Source organism: Pteronotus mesoamericanus, unplaced genomic scaffold, assembly GCF_021234165.1.
Source record: "Pteronotus mesoamericanus isolate MK-2021 breed Mesoamerican mustached bat unplaced genomic scaffold, CSHL_Meso_final contig_20, whole genome shotgun sequence".
Classification (NCBI taxonomy): Eukaryota; Metazoa; Chordata; class Mammalia; order Chiroptera; family Mormoopidae; genus Pteronotus; species Pteronotus mesoamericanus.
In genome coordinates, this window is record NW_026555085.1 from 83,595,310 (window position 1) to 83,618,187 (window position 22,878).

Consider the following 22,878-nt stretch of genomic DNA (forward strand, 5'->3'; position numbering starts at 1 on the left):
TAAAATAAACTTCTCAGTTGAAAATCTATTATCTAAAAACCATATGGGCAAACCTAGCTTGGTTAATCTAATGATGAAATTCTGCTACTAATGACAAAAAAAAAAAAAAAAGATAAAAGTAGAACTCGCATTTGTAGTGAAAATGTCAAAAGCCTAAAAAGCAAATTAGAAATTGAATGAAGACTGTTGTGAAACCTCCTGAGCCTGAGGAAATAACTGAGCTGCCTACTTCCTATATAACAGTTCCAGTCATAAAGTCCTTATGTGTAATTCTCCCTTATGTGAAGATTTACAGGATACAAAGGAAGACCGGTTTTAGGGTACATGTTTTAATTAAACACCAGATTTGGACATTGGATAACTTGAGAAACCCATTTGTCTCTTCCTATAATCAGGCAGTGTTTATTTTTGTTAATATTTGTTTGTAATAGTAAATAGTACTGTGTTATTTAACAATTCTCCCATTAGTAACAGTGTTCTGTAAATTTGAACACATATATTAGAGAAATTCATTATTTCTTCTCTGTTAAGCTCTTCAAAATAAGTCTCAATTTTACACATTATTTTCTAATATAATTTGCCTGAGAAGACGCAATAAAATCCATATTATGATTAAAAAAAACAACTTCAGGTTTAGAACTTAATTGTTTAAAAACTCAGCACTTATCACAACCATTAACCAATTCGATCCATATTAATGCAATAAACTTAACCATTCACATTTCATTCATTTAAAACATTTTGTTCAAATACTTCTACCTTAATGTAGTCTATTTATACATATTTGTGTATTTATGCAGTTACAACATTGTGTGCAAGCTATCCTAAACAATGAATGATAATATATGACATCCTAAACAAATCGAAGAAATGAATAAAGTTTTTAATATATAAAAAACATGAATTACAATTTTGAGATTGACAGCATTATCTGTACAACACAGAACAATGAAAACCTAGTATCAGGACAGAAATTAAAGAAATACATAAAAAATAGCATAAATCCATACATTCTAATAATGCCCTATTATTCCTGAAAAATGTTTCCAGTCTTTATTTCCTTATTTCTCAGAATGATAGAACATATGTAATTTTAGAGTAGAAAAAGACAATAGATTTCTAATTCTGGGCCCTACTTTCATTGACATTAGTTTTTTGCTTTCTTTACATGTTAAGAAACTCTCTAAACAACTTATTTAAACTATGTACTTTACAAAAACATAGACTAAGAAATTAATCAATATTCAACTGAACACATTAAAGAACCATATTTCCTAAATGTTACTTAACTTTTAAATTTGGTTAACATTCCCAAATAATTTTTAGGTACATTTTGTTTATTTAAATTGACTGACAAAGGAAGTGATAACTACCTTTCTGTGATTCCAACATAAGGGCACAACTTTTACATGTGTTTTTGCTGATATTTAAATTCCAGAATAATAGTGCTTATGGAAAAAATAAAATGTTATAATAACAATCTATTTTATCTGCTTGGCTCTTACAATCTATTCAAGAGGACTTTAATACAAAGAATGACAGTTTTCACATAATTCATGATTCCTGATTCAGTATAAATGTAAAGGCCACTCTAAATATTATTTACTTATCGAGAAGTGGACTTACCTTGGAAATCATAAGTATACAGAAGAATTGGCTCATTCTGCCCAAATGCACAAAATGCAACCATATTTTCAAGTGGATGATAAGAAATGTCTCGAATGGGTGACTTGAACGGCAGGTCAGAATACATTGCTACTTGTTCTCCTAAGTAAGAAAAGACATTCAATAATTTGTATTGTTATTTCTCATTTGAAGATTATTTTGCAACTTATCAAAAATATTTATGGAAAGCAATGATGGAGCTCATGGTATTTACATGAAAACCTCAAATACTTATAAATATTTGAGCACTGCTAATATTAAATAATGATCTTTATTTTTCATTCTTTTGGCCCTCCTCTTCCTGCTTCTCAGTCCAAACTCTTCAATGAGGTTGTCAAGGCATAAAGCAAAGGCAGAGTTTAGAAGCGAAGAGGTACCTGGCTCTGAGGTCTGACAGGGCTGAGCAAATGCCAGCTAGCAAAAAACTGCAGGGAGCTCAGGGGGAACTGCAGGGCTCCGAGACCGAACCAGCTCTCAGTTTGGGGGCAGGGTGGTGGGGGCTTGGTGGGGAATTAATTATTTTCCAGATGCTGTATGAGGTACCATCTGCTTTAAAAATACGTATGATTACTAATGGCTAAAAAAGCCTACAGCAGAGGTCTAAGGAACCTATGAAAAGCAGAACTCAAAAAGCAAAAAACTCTTGATCCATTCACTTAAGGGGAAAAGAGATTTAATACTTTTGAATTGATCCTAAAGTATCAAAATGCAGTAAGAAAAGGAAAAAAACCTAAGTGAACTGACTAGTCAAAAATGCCTAAAGGGAAGACCAAGAATATAAACAAAAGATAATTAAATACTATTTATAAAGATATTATACAGTGAATTTTATAAAATTCTTTCAGTTTATTGCTAAAAATATTTATGTACTTTTAACTTTTTTTTGAAAGACAAAGATAAGGAACAAATGAACTTCCCAATGTAATAGTGTATTTTATTAGATTATAGTAATTCAGGTAAATTCCTATTAAGTTTCACACATCAAAAACTGACAGGAATGTTTCTAGTGAAAATATATTGTAGCTGTTTCACCACTTGTATACCTAGTTATATTCTAAATTCAGCTCATAATATTTGTATTTTATGTTACAGTCATCATTAACTACTTCTCTAAGATTCACAATATCTCATTATAGATAAGGAAAGAATAGATCTTAAATTTTAATGTGAAACTCAAAATCCATGAATATATCAAAACAATAAGGAAGAGAATTTAATATAAATTTAGACTGCAACTGATTTCCATTATTAGCACTCCGATTCTGAAAAACATAATTGAGAATCTGTAGTCAGAATTTCCTGGAAAATTATTCCATAAAATGGTAGTTTCACATTTCTTCAAAAACCAAAATACTTTTTTTGCAGATTAATAAAATATTTACCTGTTTCTGGGTTCCAAACGAATACTAAACCATCCTCACTTCCAGCGAAGAGAAAAGTCCCACATGGTGTCAAGGTACTATGAATCTTCTCCCGGTAATTTGCTGCTCCTACAAATTTCCTTGCTGCTAATCTGTAAACAAAAAAAGATTTTACAAATGTAAGATCTATGTGGTAAAAACTTTTAAATATTGGTGAAAAAACTTTCAAATTTTTTTAACAAATAATTTCTGAAAATCTGTTATGTGGGAAAACATTCTATGATGGATGCAGAATGAAGAAGAGATAGTGCTAGAGCTCAGGAAGTTTAAAATTAGTAGAAGAAGGAATGCATCAATGTAAAATAGAAAGTGGATGTAGAAGTGCCACAAGAGAAGAAAAGAAAGAGTACTTTGCAGATTTGGGTAAGAAAAATTATTTCTAGCTATGAAGAGAGACTACTTTATGGAAGTAGCATTTGAGCTGATTACTAAAAAAGGGAGAGAACTTTTATATTTTTTCACGTGATTAATTTTAAAAATCATACTTCATCCTTGCAGAAATATTAGACACAACATATTATTAAATCATCTATTAAATATGATATACAGCCTTCTAGGCTTTTTTGCTTATGAAAAATAGCTAACAATGCTTTAATGCTTACTATGTGCCAGTTAGGTACTATTATCAACCCTAGTTCACAGAGAGGATAGTACATATACTGCTCTGTTACCTGCTTTTTCCAGTCAACAAAAAAAAAAATCACAAGTAATGGCCCTCCGTATCAGAATGTAGATTATGCATTATCATTTTAATAGGTATCTAAATATGTCTTAAGACATTTTCTATTGCTGAACAACACACAATGTTCCCAGCTTTCCCCTACCATGAACATGATTTCTATGAACAATCTTGTTTATGAATATATTTTTGCCCTGTTTAAGTCATTTTTATTAAACTTATTGGCATGATACTGGGTTAAATAACATTATAGATGTTTCAATGTACAATTCCTTAACAGATCATCTGAATGTTACATTGTGTGCTCACCAGCCAAAGTCTAGTCACCATATTTGACCTCGTCTTCATCCCCCACTGCCTTCCTCTCTGGTAACCTTCACTCTGTTGTCTAATTTCTTGCACTGTTTTATATTATCTTACCATAAATTTTCAGCTCTGAGGTTATAGAATCAAACGTTTCTGCAGTCCTTGCCATGTGTTGTAATAATTTAAGTACTTTACATGTATGAACTATGAGTATTTATATTATTTCTCCCAATTGAGTGATGAAAAAAGAGAGGCACAGAGAAGAATATGAGCTAGTAAGGGGTGGGCAAGGCCATATTTCATTCTAAGCAATTTGCCTCTAGAGACCAAGCACGATCTTAAGCTGAAAACTATATTGCTTAAAAAGAGAATAACCAAACTCCTTAGGCCTGATCTTCTAAAATCTGGCTATAACCTCTACTTGTAAAAATCTGCTCTCAGCATTCCTTATCAAGAAACCATGCTCATACAGACTATCTCCTTCTGTCTAGAATACAACTTACACTCTCCCAACTCTGAACATCCTTCCAGGTTTTTCACATTTTCCACCCTACGGAATGAACATACTTCCATCTTATCTACATTCTGCCCATTCTTCAAGACTGAGTGCAAAAGCCAGCCTCTCCACAGAGCCTTTAACAGAAAGACCATATTATAGCTATCACCTATGTTGCCATGAAAAAGATAATCCTTATACTATGTATTTATATTCATTAAAAACACATACTGAGTACTTGTTGTCTGCCAGGCATAGCATGGCTGCTATATACAGAGAAAGACCTCATAATTTAACCTAATTAAATGTTTTGTGTGTTATTCTAGAGGCAGTACAACTGGATTATAAACTCCTGAGGAGCTACTTCTGGTTATCACGCTCCCACAGCACCCATGCCAAGGTCTTGAACAGCTCTACATAAACAGTTAAGAGCTGCACGGTTAGCCATAAAAAGAGAACTGCAGAATAAACTAATACAGATCACTACATTTGCCTTTCTAAAACAATAATGAGATCTAATTGCTTCCTCTCATTTGTTTTAGCAGAACTCAACAGCAAAACAAAAGCACATCAGAAGTCCATGTTGACTTTCCCAGATTCTACTTCTGCCTTTTACATTCAAAGTACTTCCCTTCATTGGCTTTATTCAGAAATAAAAGAAAAAAAGAAAAAGAAGGATGAATTATTCAAAAGACCTCTCATTCAGTTATGATACTGTATCATAATATATGCTATACCTTATCATAGATAAAAGGTATTTCATGATAGAGGTGTTTTTTAATTGTGAAAATAGAAAGCAACTGACTACATTTCAGCTTCAAAACTATTCACATTTTGGGCCAGATAATTCTTTGTTGTTGGGGGCTGTCTTATGAACTCAAGGATGCTTAGAAGTATCAATAGTCTCTATCCATTAGATGTAGAAGCAACATTCAAAAATGTATCCAGACACTACCACAGCTGCATTTTATAAATATGAATTAATTCATTCTTATTCTATTAGCGCTTAACCTGCCAATAGGGAAATATACTTACATTCGGAGATCCATCATTCTCAAAGTACTGTCTTTGGTATGGATTAACAAACGTTTTCCATTGGGATGAACCTCCAAGTGATTTATTGGAATCCCCTTAAATTCACTCTCCTTAATTTCCTAAAAAGATTTTTAGAAAAAGACTATATAATATCACCACTGTAAAGTTCCTAAAAGGATTAAAAAAAGACTCTATATAATATCACCACTGTAAAAGACTACAATGTCACCACTGTAATGCTAAGCACTTTTTAGAGTACAAAAGAGAAAAATTAACTTTAAGATTTAATTGTCAATTGTACTATACAGGATGCTTTAAAATTGTTTAAAAGAATTCCCAGTAATTTCAGTTTAAGGTTGAAAATAAAGCTGATGAAATGTATTTTTTGGCTCTTATCTAATACCACATTAATATGTATCTTTGAAGTATATTCCCAAACAAGAAACACTTCCTATAAACACATCTTCTAACATTGCATTTTCTGTTTATTATCATGTAAAAAGATTCTATTTTTACAAATTCAAAGTGCAGAATTAACTTTCAAGTTCTATTTTAGTCTCAAATTATTTCTTCATACACTTAACTTCCACTTGTCTTGAAAAAGGTGTATCATCAGCAGGTAATTATGAAATCATTTAATTTAGATTTTAATTTTAGGTGCGTTTTAAAGAAATAATTATTTAAGGCAGCTACAGAAGATGCCTGATTAATGATGTCAAGAAAGACATAAACTGATGGAAAATCTGCCTGAACAAGCCTTGCATTAATTAGAACAATCACCAAAGGTCCTTCTTGTTTGGATTTCCAAGAGAATGAAAAAAATTACAAATGCAAAACTCCTTAAAGTCCACACAGGCAGAATTACAAATTGCCCTTCTCCCCGAGGACCCTGTATAATTTGTGCCCCTTTCTCCCAGAGGGTGTCCTCTTCAGAGATGGGCTGGCATCAGCAGAGGTAGGGTAAAAACTGCTACAGGCCTAATATCAGCAGGTGACCCTCTGTTACAGCAGATTAACACTAAGACCCACTGTCAGCTATTTTCTAAAAGTTACAGAGAAAGTCAAACATGGACACCCCAGATGGGGATTTTACTGAGCTAAAGAAAACGCTTTGAGGGTGGGGATGCACTGCTGGAGACTCCAGCAACTGGAGTAACACGTTCACAGATGCATATGTGCAAAATAAAAACTGTGTAACAAGTTAAGTGATGGGTATAAGTTTGACAATGGTGCTGGCCGACTTAGTATTTGTAATATCTGTTAATAATTTATTCCATATTTTCCTTTATCATGTTCATGCTTAAACTAGAAAAGCCCTAATTCTGAAGCCCAGTTCTGTATCAAAGTAGCACACGGACACTTCATCTTAAGGGACAGAGGAGTACAACTCGGTATTTCCCACATTGCTGGTTGAAGTAAGAAAAGTAAGAGTCTCAAGTCTGTCCTATGATATAAAATACAAAAAAAATTCCAGCTCATTTCCTAACTTTTGGGGTTTTTTTACTGTCTCAAGTAACCACACCAGGCTGCAGATTCTCCAGGTAAATTTGCCTTCTGGTTAATATACTTAAGTAAAAAAGCACATGATTTTTAACACAAATAACAGACCCTGCACTGTGGACTTAAACGATTGGAACTGGTGCCTTTGGGGCCTTGCCAAACCGTCAGGTATATAAGTAATTAGAATTCTTTCAAAGTGTGTGAAATTAAGCTACAACATGAACCCCAAGCCATCATCAATCTGATAGACAGAAGAGAATGATTAAAAATAAAATAGATTATTTCTAAAACAGATCTGATAGACTCAAAAGACTTAACTAAAGTTCATGGAAGTTCTTTTATACTGAGTTGTTTGTTTTTTTCAAACAAGGACAATTGTTGTACTCTATTATAAGGAACAATAAATTGAAATATAAGTTAATACTTATAGATGGTAATGCAATATAACATGTACCTCATTTAAGCATAAATTTCAGTAATGGTCATGAAATGCCATAGTGTAAATTAGAGTTCAAGAGAATTAAAGGAAATCCTTGCCAAAATGAAGAAAATTTTCACTAAATTACTAGATTATCAATTAATCATCAGAAAGACATGATAATTAATCAATGATAACAGACTTTTCAGGGACTGAAAAAAACTTAATTTTTTTTGAAAAGAGAGAACAGGATGTCCTGACATCTTATTTTAAGGCCATGTGGTTCAATGGTTCTTCCAATTTCTTTAATTAAATCCAAAAATATGAAATATTGTTTTGTACCTTATTTACACTCCAGTGGCGCACTGAATGCTGCAAATCATTAACTTTAACATAGGTATTCCAAGCAACAATCACCCCTGTGCAGTCTCCTGAATACATGTGATGACCTATTTAAAAAAAAGAAATTACTCACTGATTAATGTTACACAGAGGTAGAAAGGAATAATATGAAATTGGGAAAATGCATGCCAGTAAAACGGTCAAAGAATCCTAGGGCTATTAAAAGGTATTTCAGTTTAATAAGCCAAAAACCAAAGACCACTAACGCTCAAATTCCAATTTTCTTTAAATGAATTCTTCACTCTTTTGGATGATTTTTGATGACTAATTTCCCTTTGGACTTCCCTGATTTTAATATAAAAAGAAATGAGCACTGCAGTACATGTATATGGTTCACATTCCAAAGTCAAACAAATTATCTGAATTATCCAATATATATCTGTATTGCTCACTTTTATCAACCTATGTAATCTGTTTTATATTTCTGGAAAAACATCTATATTCTAATATGTTGTGAGCATAATACCTGAGACCCAGCAAGAACTCAATGACCAGGGAATGAATAAACTAGTAAATAACAGGTGTTCCAGTTTAACATTAATTCTTAATGTCAACCTATCTTAAAGATGAATGAGACCTCAGAGATTATCAAGTTCAACTTCACACCCACTTAGCAATATTTTACACACCATTACAAACAGATGGTCATTCAGAAACTGTGAATTTCATGTCAAAAAGTAGCTTATTCAAATGATAAACTGCTCTAGCTATTAGGATTTTTCTTTTCTAATTCTGTAGCTTTGGCCCTATCTTTACCCATTAGAGCAACACAGACTGATTTCTCTTTTTTTAAAATATGAATATCTTAGCCAAGTAATGAAGAAATTCTTCATCTCTCTATTATAGTATGAGCTACTTCTATTATGACACAGTTTTCGGATACCTTTCTATCGTTGGCTGGCCCTTCTTGACTGTGTTCCAATATAGTAACATCCTCAGAGTAGAAAAGAGTACATTAGCAGTGCAATTTTAATTTGGATCCCATACTAATTAATTATCATTAAAGCCTACATATCTAGTGTCTGAAATAATGTAAAAATGTGACTATTTAAAAGATGTAATACATACCTTTATTCTTTCAGTTAATAAAATAATCTATATTTTATATCTTTAAAACACCATCTATACTATTCACATACTAGGATAAACCTTAAAATAATTGCAAATATCCCTTCTATATGTTTATATTTTAAAAAAGAATACTGTTGTTACATTTTAAATATATATTTTAAATATTCTTTTGGGATTTTCTCTTTATCTTCCTCATTTTTAGCCTTTAACTTAAAAGACCCTTAGTAAAAAAAAAAAAAAAAAAAAAAGTACTAAGGGGATAATCACCAATCCAATGTGATATGTTTACGAAATTTGGAACATGACCATTGTTACAGCAAAGACTAGTTAAATCTAAATGTTTAGGAACTTAATGACTTTAGAATTACAAACAAAACTCCTTTAATGCCAAATCTATGCCCAGGTCTTAAATAATCTGCAAAATATGCCTAACTTTCAATATGCACAATCATCAATACATAAAATCTTTCCCAAGCTTAAATATTTGTCCTAGTGAGATAAAATGGTTTTTAATTCTTCATACAACTAGGCTTAATTTGGAATACGTTCTCTGACATACCTTCAATATCAAAGCAGAGAGAGTTAATGAAATTCTTGTGAGTGTCAAACTGTCGAATCAATATGGCAAAATCCTCTTTCATATCAACTTTCCACATCCGTATCACAGAATCATAGCACCCTGTAACCACCAGTTCTTTTACAGCAGGATGGAATTTAGCCGTGTAAACAAAACAAGGATGAGGTAAAATCCTGAAGGTTTTTGTATTGTTTATTTCATTTTTCCATATCCTAGAAAAGGATAAAAAGTTACATATTATTTCTGAAAGGCACAAGTTTCTTTAAAATTTCTCTAAAAACCAATATAGCCAATGGAACTTACGCAAGTGACAACAGTAAGCTAAATTTCAATTTTATAACTAAACATTAGTGTTATCACATATTTGGTATGTGGGGTTCTTTACATTTGACAAAGCTATTTTCTTACAGGTACTGTTAAGCATAATGGTTAATTTGATTAACAATTATAATCTAAACTATCAAACAAAAAAAACTGTATTTGGATTTGAATATATCTGTCTTTTTAAAATCTGTCTACTTTTGCCCTGACTGGCATGGCTCAGTTGCTTGGGTGTCCTCCCACAAAGCAAAAGGTAGCTGTTTCTATTCCCAGTCAGAGTACAATACCTAGGTTACAGGTTTGGTCCCCAGTTAGGGTGCATACAAGGAGCAACTGATCCATGTTTCTCTGTCACATCAATTCTCTCTTCCCCTCTCTTAAGTGAGTAAATAAATAAATGTTTTTTAAAATTTACCTACTTTTGACACTGATTAAACAAACCCATTAAATAGTTAGTAAAATACTGTATTTAGTAAAAATACAGAGAGAAATTTTAATGATTTTCCATTTTTGGTTGTGTACTTTTGCAAAGTACTTACCAGTGGGAGTTGTTAGTTAATAAGTTATTCAATTAACTTTATATTAGTAACTTGAAAGCCTAGATAATAAACATGAAGATCTCAAAGTCTTAAAAGCCATAATGAAATTACTATTGAATACTTGAGTAAAATAAGATAAATTATTAAATTTTGATAAAAAAAAACAATCTGATATTAAGCACTCACTTTGTGTTAATACGCTCATTCTCTCTTCCTGTAAGTAATGGACAAGTAAAAAATTATTACTGTGATTGCTACCATCTTGACAAAAGAGTAAACCCTAAGGGTTAAATTGTTTTGTTAGATATTCTGCATTTCCAGTCAATGTGTAACAACAGCCAAAATCTTGCAATAGACAGCTACTATATGAGTGTGGAATATTGGATTTCTAAAAGCTTAAGTTATTAGCACTTGAAGAATACATTAGTCTTTTAATGTGGGCATTTATAATTCATTCTTTTAATTATCGCCTAAGAGCTAAAAAAAATTAAGTCCTTTACAAAATTATCAATAAAAGAAAAAAATACAGTTGCTATTCAAGAATAGCATTCAATGAGTTTCCTCAGCAGCTGCTTAAAATACAGGATATGATCTTCAATTACTAAGAATCCAAACTAATAATGAAGGAAGTGAAAGAACATGTTTTCAAGTAAAAATAAAGCATGTGTGTCAGAGCATAAACACTTTAACCATAATAATACTTTCAATGAACATGTTACATGAAATACAGTATTTATTGAAAGAACAAAATCACTAATTTGGAGAGGCTATTTTAAGATTGTTACAGGGGACTAAATGGTAATGGAAAAAGTATAATAAAGATTATATATTTATAAAATGATTGTTAAAAGATAAAAACTTCAGTTGCTTGCTAATAAATCTTGCTAATAACCTAAATGCTTATTGCTGCCTGCTAATAAGCAGCATTATCTGAAACACAGATACAAATGAAGCCATCATATCTTAAAAACAGCACAATATCATTAAAACAAATACAATATTTTAAAATAAAACTGAAGATTTTTATGTAAAAACAAAACTGGTATCAATGATGGCTTTCGTCACCCAATCAATGGTAGAATCCAAGATCAAAAAGAGCATATTAATGGGTTTGGGGGGAAATCAGGTTCATGAGAGACAGAAAAGAAGAAGAATCACACATTTGTAAAGACTAGAAGTCTGCACGAAAACATTACTAGAACTGGAAAAAAAAATACCACAGTTAAAATAGCATGTGTGAGGAGGGGGCTGGCCTATGTGGGAGCCATTACACACGAAAACATCTTTCTGATTATATGAGGAGCTGTTGATGTGGGGAAAAGCACAGGTTAAACTGAAGATAACTGAAAAAGCAGATTTAAGTTAAACCCGTATGGCAGAGAGCTAACCAAAAAGAAAGAGTTACTCCAGAAACACTAAGCATAACGTGAGAGCGATCCCAAGGACGACAGAAGACGACACCGGCAGAAACCCACACTTCTGCCCCTTTGGAGCATGAGCAACTCGAATTCTTTTCCTTTTGACTATAACCTTCTTCTTACCTTTTTCAAAACCTGCCTTTTTGGTTCTAGCCACAATGTTTCTTCCTTCATTCAGTTAATCCTTCTTAATAATATTTTTATGATGTGAAGAGTCCTAACTTAGTATCAATTTCAAAGCTACATAAAGTAAAAAGCATACTTTACTACTATTATATGTTGTGTGGGGAAGTCCCAGATGGCTTCAAGAAATGATGAAATCTGAGCTGGGTTTTAAATGATGGCTATGAGCCCACTATGTTGAGTGAATGAGCTGGGCAAGAAGGGCATTTAAACACAGAACAGGTAAGGTAACAGGGCATGGGGATGAAAGAAAAGTTGTTAATGGTATTTCAAAAGATTAGGTGGGTAAGGCAGGGGGTATATGGGAAGTGCACAAGTGAAGAGGGTAAGGCCAGCCTGAATGAGGGACAGCCTGTCACGTCATTCTAAGAAGTGGAACATTTCCCAAAGGGCAGTGGTAATCAAGGATTTTTTAAATCAAGGCATTATGAAAGATGGTATTGGAGGAGGCTAGAGATGCAGGAGGCTGAAGACTGAACACTGGGAAAGTTTAGCAGCATCAAATTAAGTAAGAGATAACAAGGGCTTGAATTAAAGGCAACAGCAGTGAAGATAAAAAGGATGATAGAATGGTGAGCCTTTTAGGAGAACTGAGAGACTTTAGTATTACTTAGATGTAGAAATAAATGGTAGAAAGGAAAGAAGAAATGAGTACTACTCTTGATTCCCAGATAAGGAAGTTATTAAAAATATACAGTATAAGAGGATTAAAAGAGGAAGACCAAGTTTGGTGATGTTCGTAAGTCTGGCTTTGGACTTGAGGTGCCAATGGACAATCCAGATAGAAGTATGCAAAAAAAAAAGTCTAATTCAGAAAAAAGTGGGAGCTAGAAATCATTAACACATAAGTGAGATACGATGCAAGAGAAGATGAGAGACCAGAATAAGCACACCAAACCGGGGAAGACAATCCAAGTAAAGGATCTTGAAGCTAAACATCTACAGAGAACAGGCAGAGGAAAGGAAGTAAAGAAAGAGAATGACCCTTACCCTTCTCTCCCCGCTTCTCTCCCTCCCCCCTCCCCTCTGGTCGCTGTCAGTGTGTTCCTTGTTTCCACGCCTCTGGTCTGTTTGCTCATCTCGTTAAGGAACAGGTATAAATGGCCCATGAATATGGACAACAAGGTGGGGACTGACTTGGAGTGAGCCTGGGTGACGCAGGGCAGGGGAAAGCAATGGGGGAAAATTGGGACAACTGTAATAGAACAATAAAAAAAGAAAAAAGAAAGTCAATAAACTAGAAAGAAAAATAAAAAAGAAAGAATGAGAATTGTTTAAAGTCCTAAAGAGAAAACAAAAGAGGTTGTCACTAAAAATCATTCACTGAAAGTATTTCAAGACTGGTCAATAATTAAATACTGCAGTGAAGGCAAGCAGGGTAAGACCTAAAACTGGCAAATGAATATTAAAGTTAGCAAGTAACTGATGACTTCTTGAAGAACGTTTACCCAGCATGGGGAGAGCAACAGCCAGACTGACTGGGCTGAAGTAAAGACAATTGTGTGTTGGATGCTCTTGATGATGCAGAAAAAGTAAAACTGGTGTGGTAGCTGAAAGGCAGAAAGAGCTGCGAAAAATATTTTTTTAAAGACGAGGAGATCTGAGTGTACAGTGGATCCTTGAACAGCAAAGTCTGAACTTAGATGTTTCACATATATGCACCTTTTGTTAACTGTTTTGAAACTGTATTTTCAATCTGTGGTTGGAAATTGTGTATGCTGTATTTCTAAGATAAGAGGACAAAATCAATAGAGAGAAAAGATACTAAAGAACCAAAATGTGTAAGAAATAGAAGTTAACAGAATTGTAGATTAAAGGACTGGGATTAAAAGCACAGAACAAAAATTAGCTTTAAAGGTGTCTGTATCCATACTTCTTTGTTAAGGGAGATGGACAGAGATAAAGATGGGTAAATTTATGGATATCAGATGGGAAACCAGAAAAAAATATAGGAAGTTCATGTGTGGCTAAATTTCACTGTAAACTGAAAGCAGTCATCTAACAAAAATGGGAAGATTATGATTTTGGATAGAGAACTTGAAGCATGGTAAGGTTTGGCTCTGCTGTCAAGGGGATAAGATAGCTGAATAAAAACGGGTAAAAGCACTGCTCAGCAAAGATGAGAGCTAAGACCACAGTCAGGTCTTAGCAAAGTTATGTATTTTTCTCTAGTATGACCTGGCATCCAACAATGCCTATGCTATTCTTGAGGACAGTAAGAGAGCCCTGGCTGGCATGGCTCAGTGGATTACATGCCGGCCTGAGAGCCAACGGGCTGCCGCTTCGATTCCCAGTCAGGACACACGCCTGGGTTGCAGGCCAGGTCCCCAGCACGGAGTGCACAAGAGGAGGCCACACATTGATGTTTCTCTCCCTCTCTCTCTTCCTCCCTTCCCCTCTCTCTAAAAATAAATAAATAAAATTTTTAAAAAGAAAAAAAAAAAGGTAGTAAGAGGGACTAATAGTAGATTCCCAGTTAGAGAGGTAAAATCCATTGTCATCAGTTGTCATCTATTTCATTAAAATATACCTAAAGAGTAATAACAACATCTTAATTAACTGGAAATTTTCTATTGAAAAGTAAGGTGATAAGATTAATAGAAAAAGGGACCCAGACACTAGAAGTGTCTGTAAAAAAGTGTGTTTAAAAGAACAGGAAATATAAGTAAGGGTGAAATCAGAGCGGAACTCAAACTGCTCTAAATGTCAGTTTCCTAGTCTGTAGAGATAATAAATATCATTTGTTGGAATCAAATTCAAAGAACATATATAAAAGCATCTTCAACAACTGCCTCATAATATTTTTAGAATACACCCAAGGTAGATCAAGCAGCTACAAAAAATATAAATGAAACTTTAAGAAGGAGCTTTAAAATATTTTACTGTGACACATTAAATCGGAAGGGGTTATTTTAAGACTGACATTTGGAAAAATGCAAATATTTGACAGTCTATAAGGCTCTCAAACATAAGGCGCATATTGGTTTATTTACCCTGCAATATGTATTCAGCAGCACCATGTCCTGGCCTCTGCACCCAGCTGACAGTGAAGATGGACTCCCTGCTACCCAGAGCTTACTTTCTAGGAAAAATCTCAGTTGTTCAATAACCCCATCTCAAAGTATTAATCAGTGTACATGATGATCACTTAAAGATAATGAGAATTAGGAATATTATATAATACATAAATAAAAGATATTTTACAAAAAATGTCTTCAAGAAAAGTTTTCACTACTACTTATTTAATCAATCAATCTTGTCCAATGCATATTCACAACAGCCGCTTGATAGGCAAAACAAAATTGAAACATGAGTAGTTCTATCACTTAAAATTCTCTTTGCTTTCCTGGATGGCAAACAGCACACACAATAAACACTTCTCAAATATACTAACCTGGCAGTGCCATCACCTGATGCAGTGAGGATATAGCGATCATCATCTGACCAACAGAGATCGTAAACGATATTGACGTGGCCACACAATTCTCTCATAAAACGTCCAGAAGGAATTTCGTGTACTAATGAAAATAGTCAAAAATTAGTAGGTTTCCAGACAGAGGATCCTCAATACAGTAATATATAAATTCACAGTTTATAATAACCTGTACATAAAGTAAGCAGTGTCTATAAGAATATCACCAAAGATTTTCAGTGTAAAAAAATTTCAAAACCTACTTACAAATAGTTTTTCATTTGCTTTAGACACAAGAATTTACAAATATAAAATTTTGTAATATATTAAAATTAACAATTATTCTCATTTCTCCAAAACAATTTTAATAATCTTTTATAGTCAATTAATTAATCATATAATAAAGAATATTTAAATTGCAATTCACTTCAAGGACTTTACAATTTGGGCTTTTGTTAAAAAGGCATTATTTTACCTGAAAACTGATTAAATTCCAACCAAAATTTTAGTTGAAGAAACAAACAATTTAAACTGTACTACTGTCAAAAAAAACTAATACTAAAATTATAAATATAGTAAGGGAATTAACAGAGACCCTAGCTGATAAATACTGTAGTATTGCTATGTTAATGTATACAATAAAATCATCTAAGACAGTGATTGTCAATCTTTTTCATCTCTTAGCACCTATAAACTAATTACTAAAATTTTGCAACACACCAAAAAATGTATTTTTTGCCAATTTGTAAAAAAAAGAAAGATATAATTTTGATTCATTCACACTGGATGGCTATTGTTGTGTTGGCTGCTGTCATATTTTTATTCGACAATCTAAGGGAAAAGAGATCAGTGCTCCTAAGTAGTCAGGTATTGCGTGTTTTAAAAATTCCTGCAGCACATTGGTTGAACATCGCTGACCTAAGCTGATAGCTTAGAACAAGATTTCCAAGTCTCTACTTCCACCTAGTGGTCAAACCAATTGCCTTTAAAATACTAAGCAATACAGAAGTGCTTCTGGCATTTCTGGCAAAGTAAGGACCTGGAAAAATGTGCACCCTCATAAAAGCAATGAGAACACTGGCAAAAATAGGCAAAAGTAACTTTTTCAGAACTCTGGAAATTAAAGGTTTGCAACAATCTGAGGAGGATTTATTCAAGAAAAATGGCTGACTCTTGGTAAGAACATTGAGGTTTGTGGTATTTTAACTCACCTTGCTCCCTCCCATTCCCCTCTTCCAAGCTCCAAAGTACCCTTTAACACCAACAGCCTTGCAACTACAATGAAAACCAGCAGCCTAGCAGTCACAGGATGGGGCAGAATAGGTCTGAAGCTCCCCCTAAGTCCCATCCCCAAGACGTATCACTATTAGCCATCTGGCAGCTTCCTGAAGGGCTCCCATTCTCCTGGCTTGGCCTTATTTGACCTCACCCTGAGCATGCTCTGTATGAACAGTCCTAGCCCTGGGTACATGTCAAAATGATGTGATAGCTGTCTAAGGCAGTAACAGCAGTTGGGGCTAAGAAGAAGTTGATCAAAAAGCTTAAAAAGAAAAAAAATGGGAATGATATGTCCACAGAGGACTTTGAAAAACTCTACCATATTCCTGGGAATCTAGGACATATGCTGCTGAAAGGATGGGGGGATGCCAAATAATGACCTGAGAGGCCTATCTCTGGCTGACCTGAGGATGCTCTGTGCAAACAGGAAGTGAAGGCCAAGGCTGAAGAACTTAAAGTGCATCTCAATACAACACTCACAGAGCCCCTCAGCAAACTCTGGAAGACCTATTCACTCAAGGCATTAAAAAAAAAAAATCTCTCTCTAACCATTAACTATCCACTAAACTAACCAAGCAGGGACTTCAGTGGCAACACATGACAAAGGCAAAAGACTACAGAATTAGTCCAGGTAAGTCACTAAACAAACTAAACAATATATCCTAGTCCTGGCCATGTACCTCACTTGATTAGAGTGTTGTCCCAATACAACAAGGCCGTGGGTTCAATCTTCAGTCAGGGCACATAAAAGAAGCAACCAATGAATGCATAAATAAGGACAACAACGAAGTGATATGTTTTTCCTCTCTCTCTCTCCCCCCCCTTCTTCTCTCTAAAATCAATAAATAAAAATTGTTTAAAAAAAGATTAAAACAAGAACAACATATCCTGATTGTGTAGATAGAGAGGGGGGTAGAAGGGGAATCTGATTACCAGAGCTGTCACATTTCAGTAATTAAAATATACAGTTTTCAACATAAAGTTATGTAGACATGAAAAAAGCAAAACAGAAAAGTTTGACCATACATAGAAAAAAAATAGTCAATAGAAACTGCTCATGAGGAATCCTTAACATTAGTTTTCCTAGACAAAGACTTTCAATCCACTCATAAACATGTTCAGAGATTTAAAGAAAACAATGTCTCAGGAATTAAGGTGTGAGAATTTCTAACCAATAAAGAGACAGAAATTATTTTTAAAGAAAGACTAAATAGAAATGCTAGAGTTGAAAAGTACCATAACTAAAATAAACAATTCACTGAGAGGGGCTCAATAGCAGATTTGAACAGAAGAATCAAGACTTGAAGACAGGTCACTTGAGATTTTTCAGTCTAAGGGACAGAAAGAAAAAGAATGAAGAAAAACAAATAAAGCTGCAGAGACCTATGGGACACCATCAAGTGTTCCAACACAGAAATGATGAGTCTCTCAAAAAGAGAAGGAATAGAAAGGGACAGAAAGAACATTTGAAGACATAAAGACAAAAATCTTTCTGAATTTGTGAAAAACATTAATCAGCACATCCTACAAGGTAAACAAATTCTAAGGAGATACAGAATAATCAACAATCAAAAAGATTCTTCTGTATGTTAAGATTTAAACAGTACGTAAAGTTAAATTTATAAACCACTTTGAACAAGATTTCTTAATCATAAAGTAGCACATATTTACCAGAGAAATGTTGAAAACGTAAATAAAAATAATTCTTTCACTACTCAAAGACTGAAGTCACTATTAATATTCTACAGTACATTTCCTAAGAATCTCCCCCACCCCCTATATATAGGTATAGTGAATTTTTAAAGTAGCAGGGCTGTAATCAAACACAAATAATTTTTTTTCTTAAAGCTAATATTATTTCATAAGACAGAATATTTATTTAACAAATGCTAATCAAGCCAATTATAAGTCTCTGTTGAAATACAAATCAATGAAGAAATAACTGTTTGAAGCTGAGGAAAGTTCAACAGAATCCAGTGCTCAGGACAGATGCCCATAAGGAGCTGCGGTGAGCTGGTTTTCACCACAAGCAAGAAGTAGGGCAAAGCAGTAAAGCCTCTAAGTCTAGAAGAGTATAATGCTGACTTATACTTTAAAAAGCTCTCTAAAGACAAAGAAATAATTTTTCTTCTTAATACAGTTTCCTTTATTTTTTAAAGGTGATTTGAGAGTGGGTTTTGGTCTCTCTGCTGATTTCACTATCATAATGAGAAGTCTTACTTCAGGGCCTACTGAGTCAAATATGATTGTTCTAATGCATAACAAATTCAAGGGCTTTCATACTTCAAATTATCACTGCTATTGACTGATCACATTAAACTGAAATTCCTCCTGAGATCTATTATTCTTCATGGTTCTAAATTTCTATATTTAAAGTGAAAAATGCTTCAGAAAACCCACCTGCATGTTTTAAAATAATTTACCACCCTTCAGTCTACTTCTGAAAACATATTATATATAAAAGTGTAAAATTCTACTTTTGAAAATATACTGTAAAGGGTAAAATTATTAAAAAAGAACTGTTACTTTACTTGAAGAAATCTATTTAATTTAGTAGTGCTGGGGGGTAATTCAAATTAAAATTCCAATGAATTTTAAAAACCAAAGAATGTCCTCTATAAAGACTTCGGTCAAATTAAACAAACAGGATGAATACTCACAAATAATTGGATATCCATTCCGGCCAGCACAGGCTGCGGCTAATATTCTTCCATTGTGAGAGAAAGACAGACGAAAACATCCTCGTTCTCCTGCATTTAGTGAGAAGAGGTGCTTGTTTGGGATACGGCAAGCCTAAAAAACATAACATTTTAGAAACAAATTAAGAAACGTTAAAATACGAAGCCTAGCTGTTAATTTTAATTACTGTGTTTTTTTAAGTCTCTCTACAATGATGATAAGCAGGATGATGGAAAGCCATAGACTTTCTAAAGAGAAAATCAGTTCTCCATAAAATTAAGTGAATTATACTCCATGTCTAACTAGTACTTAATTCACCTATGAGTAGAAAATTTCAATATCTGATACTCTAAAGCTGCCACTACCATATAGCTTTTATATAACCACACACACACACACACACACACACACACACACACACACAGGTCACACACTTATCCCAAGACAGCAACTAATAATGTGATTTTTGCTGAACCATAAACTTGTCCTAAGACAATAAATGCCCTTTGGGGCCTAGCTCAAGCCCAGGATGTATAACTTTTCATTTTCTTTTTCTCTCTTAAAATAATCATTATTTGTGGCTACCTTCCAAAATGTATCTTCTTTTTAATTTTTTAAAAAATTGTTCCAATACATTTGTCTCCATTTATCCACCACCACTCCCCCCTGCCCCACCCACCTCCCCTCCTCCCCTTGAACCTTCCCCACCTTGCCTTCGTCCATGTGTCCTTCACACCTGTTCCCTGATCTGACCCTTCCCCTTCCCATCCCCACTACCCCCTCCCATCTTCCCTCCCATCCCTATCAGATTCTTCTTTCTTTCAATGTAACTGGTCATATTTTCCTTCCCTGCTTGCTTTGTTGATTAGGTTCCACTTATAGGTGAGATTATATGGTATTTGTCTTTCACCCCCTGGCTTATTTCGCTTAGCATAATGCTCTCCAGTTCCATTCATGCTGTCTCAAAGGGTAGTAGCTCTTTCTTTCTTTCTGCTGCACAGTATTCCATTGTGTAAATGTAGCATAGTTTTTGATCCACACATTTACTGATGGGCACTTAGGTTGCCTCCAGCACTTGGCTATTGTAATTGTGCTGCTATGAACATTGAGGTACATAGGTTCTTCTGAATTGGTGTTTCAGGATTCTTAGGGTATAATCCCAACAGTGGAATCACTGGGTCAAAAGGCAGTTCCAGTTTTTACACCTAAATGTTTTTTCAAAGAAATCGTTCATTTCCTATTGGTTTCCAATTCACTTATTTTATTAAAATTTTCATAATTTTTATGTGTTCATTCCCTATTACCAGATGAAATCAAAACTTTTAATATACTAATACATCTACTGTAGGAGAAATTCAATTACACATATATTGTGTCCTTTTTATATGCCAAGAATGTGGTACTTTATTATACGTCTTTTCATCTATTCATTACAACATCCCCATGAATAACCACCATTACTATACGTAGCTAATAAGGATTATTCAGAGGGTCAAGCCCAGCTTAATGAGCCTGGTCAAAGATTTAGTTCAAGGGCCTGCATGCTAGCCAGGTACCAGGTTTTTCACAAGTAGCATCAAGAATTAGCAACATTATTAGGAGGCAGCATTAGGAGTAGCTAGTTGGAAGGTGAAAAATTGAGTAGACAGTTATTAGGTGACAATAATGCAGCAGACACCATGCTACACATTTTTCCCTTCCATTCTCCATCCAGACAACTTTGAGAAGGAAGAGGTTAACAAGAGGAAAAAACTGAAGGAAAAGTCAAGAGGTTTTATAATCCGTTGCTGCTGCTCCTTGAGTATGAGATGCACATGAGGGAATCGTGGCCTAATCACCCAAGCTAAAGACACTGAAGCCACTACCATTTTTTTCTGGCATTCTCGGGGTTGGACACTGTTCTTAGAAGAGCCAATGGCAGTTTAATATCAATAAGGGCCTCAACATCTCTGACTCTTTCCCTTTCTTTACTTCCTTGTCAGTCACTTAATTATGCTGGTTCATTCTTTCTTCTTTTCCTTTCTTATTTTTCATTTGTGCCACCATTATCCCAAGGTGATATCTCTTTTTCACCTCACATCAATGACTGCAACTTCATCTGGTAGGTTTCTCTCATTCTGATGTAACCTACCTCAGGATCTCCAACATGCCACTGCCAGCATTAACTTGTCCTACAGTATCACGAAGACCATGCTTCTCTCCTACCCCAAACCTTTCACTAATTTCTCACATCCCACACAATCAACTATTAGGCTATCATTCAAGACACCCCACCACGTGGGCCTGCCTAATTTATCACACCACCTTATACAAACTCTGGTTTCCAGCCAGTCAAGTTTTGAGTGCCTGATGAATACAGCAGGTATTTTACTATTTATTTACAACTTTGCCCCCATATGAAATACCTTTACCAAGATGCTTTATAGTTTCAGAAAAATTCTGAGGAGCCCCCTCCAAAAAATTTTGAATATGTGGATATATCCATGGCTATTTATATTAGAAATTAAAATTGATAAATTAAAAAATGTGTTAACTCATTTAAAAAATGAGTTTTTTTTGAAAATCTCTTTAATATCTGGCTTCATAAAAGACAGTTTGATTTCATAGGTGATATCATATATCATTTAACTTCCAGAAAACTTCAGTGTACATGTATGAGAACAAAAACCAAATCATTAAAAAATTATTAAAATCATTATTCTATTATGAGAAAATTTGATTTTACAGTCCCCCTAAAAGGGTCTCAGGACTCCTACAATTCCCAAATCACACTTTGAGAGCTGCTCATCTATACAAGTATTTCCATACCTATGTTTCCTCAAGAATTCTCTGTACACACCTGACAGTGAAGTACAACACAGGTTTCTGTTTCCCCAACAGATGTGAAAGCCTCCAAGGGCACAGTGTAAGTGCCATTCTCCCCATACTATTATGTCTAAAGTATTTAGAATGACATTAAGACGGAGCTGTAAAAAACAGGCCTCAAAAAGACAGTCAAATGTGATGCAAATCACAGAAAATGAGAAGGTCTGGGGAAACAATCATTCTTATGTATATACTAAATGTTTGCATAAAATAAGATCTTACATAAACTTCATTGGTATTGGCTCCAGCAAATAAAATAAACCACTCTCCTCTTTGTGGAAATATGTAAGAGATTTACAAAACTGTATCCAAAATTCTTCTTGCTACTGCAAAATATACTAACCAAGTAAGAAAAATTTAGGAAAAGCTTAAATACCACTCAACTTGTAGTAGAAAAATATACAAGTACATTGCAACAATAAAACGTGATTCAGGAAGAAGTCAGACATTACAGAAAATTTCATGAATCAACTTTTTAAAAATCAACTTTTTAATAATAAGTCAATTAGGAAACATACCTCTTATAGACATCAAAAATTTTTGTATTGTTATGAACTGAATTGTGTACTCAAAAATTCATTTGTTACTGCTCAACCCCAGTACCTCAGAATGT

General features: G+C 34.0%; 1 protein-coding gene across 1 annotated transcript in view; it reads right to left on the bottom strand.

Annotated features, from left to right (window-relative positions):
* AHI1 (Abelson helper integration site 1) overlaps positions 1-22,878 on the bottom strand; it is a 170,773-nt gene that overhangs the window by 124,438 nt on the left and 23,457 nt on the right. The window contains 7 exon segments of the mRNA XM_054568649.1: positions 1,627-1,767; positions 3,048-3,178; positions 5,603-5,721; positions 7,863-7,969; positions 9,553-9,782; positions 15,426-15,549; positions 19,382-19,514. Of these exon segments, the coding sequence (XP_054424624.1) occupies positions 1,627-1,767; positions 3,048-3,178; positions 5,603-5,721; positions 7,863-7,969; positions 9,553-9,782; positions 15,426-15,549; positions 19,382-19,514 (985 nt within the window).